General features: G+C 42.9%; 1 protein-coding gene across 3 annotated transcripts in view; it reads left to right on the top strand.

Annotated features, from left to right (window-relative positions):
* nlgn3a (neuroligin 3a) overlaps positions 1–7,047 on the top strand; it is a 159,852-nt gene extending 152,805 nt beyond the window's left edge. For all 3 annotated transcript variants that reach the window (XM_061725054.1, XM_061725055.1, XM_061725056.1), the window contains one exon: positions 4,410–7,047. In XM_061725054.1, coding sequence (XP_061581038.1) covers positions 4,410–5,265 — 856 coding nt within the window. In that variant the 3' untranslated portion in view covers positions 5,266–7,047. The remainder of the gene's footprint in view (positions 1–4,409) is intronic.
* The last annotated feature ends 853 nt before the right edge of the window (positions 7,048–7,900 follow it).

Below are 7,900 nucleotides of genomic sequence, written 5' to 3' on the forward strand. Positions count from 1 at the left end.
TGTGAAACATGCCATGTCTTTGGGTTCAAGAGCTGCATTTCTGTGGTCAAAGGGGTCAGTGTGTCAGGATGTCTCACAAATGCAGCGCAAACAAACACAGAGACAGGAGATGAAGTACCCATTCACAGATTTGCCGTCAATCCCGGATGCGAGCTCTCGGCAGCACTAAAACACGCTCGGTGAGCCAAGGTTAGCCGGGGTCAACAGGTTATCTGCGTTGGGAGGGCAGCGGAGCCTGAGGAAGAGGTGAAGGCGGTGGTTTATAGAATCACAGCCATATGAACACATCACAAGACATCTGAGAGGCCATTAAAACGCCTGCTTTTATGGGTGTAGTAATCCCTCTCCTCTGCCTGCAGTCCAGCTACAGCTTGAGTGACCCTCCAGATAAGGTGTGAGGTCTAACTGGGGCCGGCGGCGCTCAGAGACTAACAGGACCACAGGCTTCACTTCCACACCACAGTCACAACATGGAGTTTAATGTAGAGCTGAATGCAGGACGGCAGAACCACCAGCTTTTAGAGATTTGCCACCTGAAATGATGAATGTGAAATGATCTGATGGCAGAAAATAGAAGTTCAAGGAGTCGGCTAAAATCTCATCCTACTAGGGCTGCACGATTCTGGACAAAATGAGAATCACGATTTTTTTGCTTAGAATTGAGATCACGATTCTCTCACGATTTTTTTCCAATATAACATTTATTGCACTTATTACTTTAACTTTGCAACAGCTGAACAAAAATATAATAACAATAAACATCTCTTGTCTTCTTTACACAAACCTTTGAATAATTTAAACAATAATAACAATTTTGAACAATATTTGTTCTTCCCTGAGTTGAACACCCTTTCAGAAAGGGGACTTGTAACAGATCCTGTAGTTCTGAGGCAACAAATTATTCCTCTGGCTGGGATGAACCCCCCATTGCCTTTTGCTGCTATTAAGAAGCTGCCGATACAAAAGGTAAACGTTACAAAAAATATGATGGTGCCTGATAAAAGACTGGCATCAACTTTGTAACAGCTGACATTGAACATAAAAACAATAAACATCCCAAAAAAAAAAAAAAAAATTTAATCGTCGTCATTTGGAAATGAGATTGCGTTCAAGCATGAATCGAGATCGCGTTTTTTTTTTTGTTTTTTGTTTTTTTTTTAAGATTTTTTTTTGGGCTCTAGTGGCCCTTTATTGGAGATGCAGACTGGAAAGGGGTAGAGAGAGAGAACGGGGGAGACGCGCAGCAAAGGTGCGCGGGCTGGATTCGAACCCGCAACCGCTGCAGGAGGAGGACTATAGCCTCAGTATATGGGCCGCCGCTTAACCTACTGCGCCACCGAGCGGCCCGAGATCGCGATTTTTTTAACGATTAATCGTGCAGCCCTACATCCTACCCAACCCACTTAGATCTCCAGCTAGAAGCCTTCTGAGCAGTGGCTTCTTAGATTAAGGCCCATCCTCCTTAACTAAAGAACAGCAAAAGCATCGTCCTTTGTTCACAAACAAAGAGCTCAGGGCGGAAATAGAATAATTCTTTATATTAGAAAACATTTTGATTATTATTTCTTGCCCGAAGCAGTGACGTTTTTAAGCCATTTTTTTTAACAACTTCTACAGGTAAAAATAAAATGTATCTGCGACTGTTGTCATAAAGAGAAAGTACTACTTTACATTATGTAAATTATTGATGTTCTCGTGTCCTTGTATGCATACCGAGAGGAGATAAAAGCTACTGTACATTCCTGTTCACCTTGTTTAATGCTCCTGTTCCAGTGCAATGCACTGTCGGGGGAACCTTGGCTCCTGGTTATTCCACGGACGTCACCTCACCATGCTCCACCTCACTAAAATGTTGCTACAAATCAATGCGTTCGGCTGCACTAAAATTTAAAAAAAGACAAGTGAAATATATCTTGAAACTTGTTGCTGAACTGTGCATTGTAGAGATGTTTTGAGGATATTTACCGTTACAACCGTTTCTGCACCGTTGCAGCTCCATTTTAGCAGTTATGAAGAGCGCGGCAGCACAGTGCTCGGGAAACTGCTCAGAGTGAATCTGATCACATTGCATCACACAAGACCGTTCAGTGAGCCCACACAGAAATACTGTAAAAGTGTTCTGTGCACTGAGTAGGAGAGCCAGAGTTCAGGTCGATCCCTCCGACTCTGCAGCGCCGTGCAGGACTTCAAAGCCACGCAGCACCCCAAAAGTTGAGCAACCGTGGAAGAAACTATTTAAAGGAATGTAGCGTGTTTACTATTGACATTGCAACAATTACCCAAGCATATGTGTGTAATTAGATAAGGCAGCCAGTTGTTCTCTAATACGGCAAATCAAATTAGCTAAAGATGCCACATTGATTTCTTTGTGTTCCCTAAATTATTCATCTTCACTTGCCCTGAATCAGCCAGCCAGCCACCCACCGAAGAGCTTTTCTAACTCCACTGCACCACTGCTCCCTCACTCCCTGCACACACTGATTGTTTGGCCAGATCTTTCTAAATACCTTCGCAGTCATTTTGCCATCACAATTCAGCTAATTGACCCCCTTGAAAAGGGAGCATTTGCCGGGCTGTGGAAATGCAGAATTCCCATTAACTGAGAAAGCTCTGAACTCCATTACTGCTGTCATGCATTTATGTGAGAGAGACAGAGGGTGAGGGGAAGTTTGTTTTGCATGCCTGTGTGATGGCATGCACGACACTGCTGTAAGAATTCACGAAGCACACTTGCTGCAGACAGCTATGTCTCATTCTGCTCCATTGACATCCTGCTCACTGGCATGTTGTGCGTGGGGGGATCAATATGACCTTACCTCCACCACCCGCTTCTTTGAAACTTAATTACTGATATTCAGCTACAAAGTCATCATAGTCTGGCCGTCAATATTCATCGGGGATCGTTACGGGCCTAATAAAAGAGGTTATTTACGGGCTGCTGTGCTGACACCAGCCCAGGTCCGGAGATTCAGCCCCAGTCATCTCAATTTGCTTTGCCTCTCCCTCTCTCCCTCTCCCAGAAGCACTGACCTGAAAAATAAAAATTGACAGCAGAGAAACGAACAGGAGGGAGCGTAGAGGGTGAATTTTTCTGGCAAGGCTTTTAATTCTCTTGGCCATATTCAGAGGTTTTCGACCTGTGCCCAAAAGAAAAAAAATGAAAAGAGGGAGAAAAAAAAGAAAAGAAGACTAAATTTGAACTGTGCTTATAACAAACGCCGCATTCAGACCCACAGAGTGAAGCTTTCCAAGAAAAAGCACATTTTTACTGCTTACTGTTCCAACATAAGTTATTGTATTTTCCAAGGCTGCTCCAACTCGGATCTCTCCACAGAAAGTCATTCAGTCCATGCCAGAGTACACCCACACCTGCTATTCTGCAGCAACAAAAAAAAGTGTGTGATTCTCGGAGATTGCTATATGTTAATTTATTCGATATATCGATAGCTTCACTGTAATTGAAATGGTTGGCTGTTTGAGGAATTGTGTGGGAAACTGAAAAGGGAAACAGTGAACCCTGTAGATCAAAAGAAGTACTGCATCCAGAAAAATCTCAGCCTAATCTCCGTCTCACACACACTCACAAGTCATGTGTGTCAAGTCTGAATGGTGGAAACAGCCTTATAAATCCTTATAAATATATATATATATATATATATATATATATATATATATATATATATATATATATATATATATATATATATATATATATATATACATATATATATATATATATATATATATATATATGCACACACACATACACACACACACATTGCTTCACATCACTGTCATCATCAATATGGTCCACCCTATATCATTGCACTGGAGGCTGGTGCACACTCTTCTATCTTCCCTGAGCAATTAGCAGAGGGGCTCCACCGGCGTTAGATTATCAAGAACAAGATGCCTCCTGACGTGAGCCCTAAAGCCTACTGACTTATTCATATGTGTTTACTTAAAAGCCTCTACCCTGGTTTTTGTAGGGTGGGCTGGCACAGAATTGAAATAAGACGAACATCTGCAGAGAGACGGGATAGTAGATGAGACAGAGAGGCACATTACGTCAACAAAGAGGTGGCTGAAAGGAGAGAGGGAGAGGAGTAAAGCTTAGGAAAATAGGAGGATGTGAGAATAAGAGTCAGTTGATACTAAAGCATACACACTTGGATCAATTTTCAACTGCAGACGTTGGCTGGTTCATGCAGGTTTGTGCTTTTTCTGTGGTGGAGATCAATAAAATCACCACTTGCTGAAATCTGCTCTTGCCAAAATATAAAGCAACTCATTCTGTGAGGTTTTCTTTTTATTATGAAGATTCTCATTGTTGTTGAGCCATGAATAATTAAATCTGCTGTTAAGATTGTATCTAATACTGTTTTGCATCTTTTTCATCTTGTCTGCAGAGATCCCAACAAACCAGTCCCCCAAGACACCAAGTTCATCCACACCAAGGCCAACCGTTTCGAAGAGGTGGCCTGGTCCAAGTACAACCCCCAGGACCAGCTTTACCTGCATATCGGCCTCAAGCCACGTGTGCGTGACCACTACCGTGCCACCAAAGTGGCCTTCTGGAAACACCTAGTGCCCCATCTGTACAATCTCCACGACATGTTCCACTACACGTCCACCACCACCAAAGTGCCGCCCCCAGAGACCACGCAGAACAGCTTGTCCACCAAGAGGCCCAATGGAAAAAACTGGCCGTTCAACACCAAACGCCCCCCCATGTCACCGGCCTACAACAGTGAGGATAAAGACTCCTGGAGTGATGACGAGGAGACGGGGCCGCTCGTAGTGGAGAACCCGCGGGATTACTCCACCGAGCTCAGCGTCACCATCGCAGTAGGAGCCTCGCTGCTGTTTCTCAACGTCCTGGCTTTCGCAGCGCTCTACTATCGCAAGGACAAGCGCCGGCAGGACTCTGGTCACGGGCAACCCAGCCCGCAGCGCCAGACCACCTCCAATGACATTGGTCACCACGCGCCGGAGGAGGAGATCATGTCGCTGCAGATGAACCAGACCCACCATGAGTGTGAGGCAGGGAACAGCAATGAAGGGGCGCTGCGCCTGGCCTCGCTCCCCGACTACACGCTCACGCTGCGGCGCTCTCCGGACGACATTCCCCTCATGACCCCCAACACCATCACCATGATCCCTAATTCTCTGGTGGGCATGCCCAACCTGCATCCTTACAACACCTTCACAACTGGCTTCAACTCCACCGGCCTGCCGCACTCCCACTCAACCACCCGCGTATAGCTTTAAGGAGGCCAGGGGGCAGATCGTGCAGGCGGGGAAGGAGGAGGCGGTGGCGGAGTGGTGGAGGAGGAGCAGGGGGATGAAGGAAAGGAGGAGAGGATTGTGTTTTATAAATATCACGGCGGGGAGGGCAAGAGTCGGATTAAAACATGTGGAGATTTAACTAGACTTTTACTAAGAGGAGAGTTGCTCAGAGCTCTCTGTGGATGTCAAGTTGTGCAGAGCTGCCAAAATTAAACTGCTTCCCTTCTCCTAACAAGGAGAGGTGGTCTTTCTGCAGTGTTTTTTTTTCTAAAATAATTATTTTAAAAGCCTTTTTAAGCAGACTGAGGAGATATCAACACTTTTTTTTCTTGAATTCATAACAAAAACAAAGAGAAGTGCTTTTTATTTCCCATCCTGCAGGAGACACATCTGGAACAGTGGTCTCTTCATCGATATACGTGAAATGTTTTTACTTGCTTCTTTGTTTTCTTTTATGTTTCAATGCCTTACAGAGCTTGTTGTTTTTTTGTCATTATTTCTACTCCCTGAGATTATTCCATGTGGAGTGTGCTACGAGCAGAAGAGACTCAAATATCAGAGACGGGATACAAGATGGGAGTGCAGAGGATGTGCAGATGTAGAGATTTTTAATACATTTTGGAATTATTTTTTTTCCTGTTGCACACCGATACAACAGCCACACAAATTGTGTGTTTAGGTTTTTTTGTTATTTTGGGGTTTTTTTTAGCTTGTATAGATATTACTTGTGTGGGACAGCTCTTGCCAAGAGGTGAGACAGCAGAGATAAATACTATGTTGCTGTGATTGTTTTGTTTCGAGAAAAAAAAAAGTGCATCTTTTATAGCCAATTTATTGGTCTCCACACAATGCGCACGTACACATGCTGCTTTCAGCACCAGTGTGTTTGTGTGCATGTGAGAAGGAGCTCTCATTCCCTACGTGTGAGTGCAGTCAAGAGGCTGATGTAGAGGAAGGTGCACATTGTCGGAACTAGCCAATGCAGGAGTCGGGAGCGAGAGTGTATGCGTGTGTGAGGGAATGTGCGTGTGCATCCGTTCACCAGGTTTTTTTTTGGTTTTTCTTTGTTTTTGTGCTTTTTTTGTAGTTTTATATAGTACTTTTTCTTTCTTTTCGTTGATTTTTGGGCTTGGAGTTGGGGAGAGGGAGTAAGTTCTCATGTTGCTGATTTTGGTTCACCATAAGTAGTGTTTCTGCTGCGTCTCTAGGTGTCTGTCTTTGCAACATAGCACTTTTTATTTTATTTCAAGAGTTATATACAGTATGTCTAATTTTGCTTAAAGATTACAAAATAAAATCTATAATTTTATGTGTAAGACAAAAAAAAGCTAAAGATTCAAATGAACTAACTGATATGATTCCATTGACTTTGTAAGAGCTCAAAAGCAGACAGTGGCCTGTTTGCACTGACTAAACCTACATCAGTGCGCACTTGTATTTCTTTGAATATATATATAAATATGGGAATACATACATATATGTATAGGGCTTCTATGGAGATATCATTCCCTCTTACAAAACATTTAAAACACTGTTCAGACTGAAAAGCACCAACACAAACATTTTCTGTGTATTATTGTCGTCATTTAAAAACATACCAGGCCAAGAACCTTTGAGGTGTCTTTGTAAGAGCTCTATATCTATATTTATGTATAAAATATTTAATATTTATTTATGTATACCAGATGCATACATGCTGATTGTGCCATGTGCCAAATGGAAACTGTAAAAAAATGGAGAATATAAAGTTTCACTAAACTTTTTCCTCTCTATATCAAAGTTCTTTTGCTCCCTATTTATGACTTTTTATTATTTCCATGTAAATGAAAAAGGAATATTCTTGCAACAAGTGAAAATCTTCCCACAAGACGTCCACTCTGCTCCCTATCCTCTTTTCTCCTTCTCCTTATCCACCTTCTCCCGTTTTCCCTCACTGAAACCTTGAGGAAAACAGGCTAACAGCTCGGGGGCCTATTTTGGTGCATAACTCCAGATTTTACTGTAATTCATGCAAAGCAGCGCTGCAGTGATAGGAGATTTTGGAAAGATTGCCTTGATGCACTCGCACCGCTTCGTATTATATGTTAATCTCAGGGAGAAACTTGGAGTCATTGATTCTGCGAGTAAAACTGACAATTTTCATCTTGTATCCTGGTGCAACACAGATTGTTTCCTGCGTCACAGCGAAGTGCCGTAATGCGACCTGACTAGTGATCCTAGATCAATGGTGCAATTTTTAGACACCTCTTTTACCATAGGCCTCAACGTTTTTATGAAGTATGTCGTTACAGCTTCCCCTGGTATTTAATGATTGGGGAAGCAGCAAAGCGAGAAGCGTACTCCGGTCCACTCATCACTGATCCTGTCAGTGGCAGAAAGAGACAAAGGGTCATTTTAGGGAAATCACTCAGAGATTTATCTATATGACTCATCTTGTTTTTTCTCATCCGGCCTTATTTGGAGTTCATTTCCTGATAAACACCTCAAGCTGAGACACAGCTACAAAGAACGACACAAGCTGTTGGTTCTACAAAAAAAATCTGCGTGAAAATTAGGACGTCTACCACGTATTCTTCTATCACCAGCATCAGCATGGAATTATAGAACATAC

The sequence above is a fragment of the Cololabis saira genome, chromosome 7 (genome assembly GCF_033807715.1).
Source record: "Cololabis saira isolate AMF1-May2022 chromosome 7, fColSai1.1, whole genome shotgun sequence".
NCBI classification, from domain to species: Eukaryota; Metazoa; Chordata; class Actinopteri; order Beloniformes; family Belonidae; genus Cololabis; species Cololabis saira.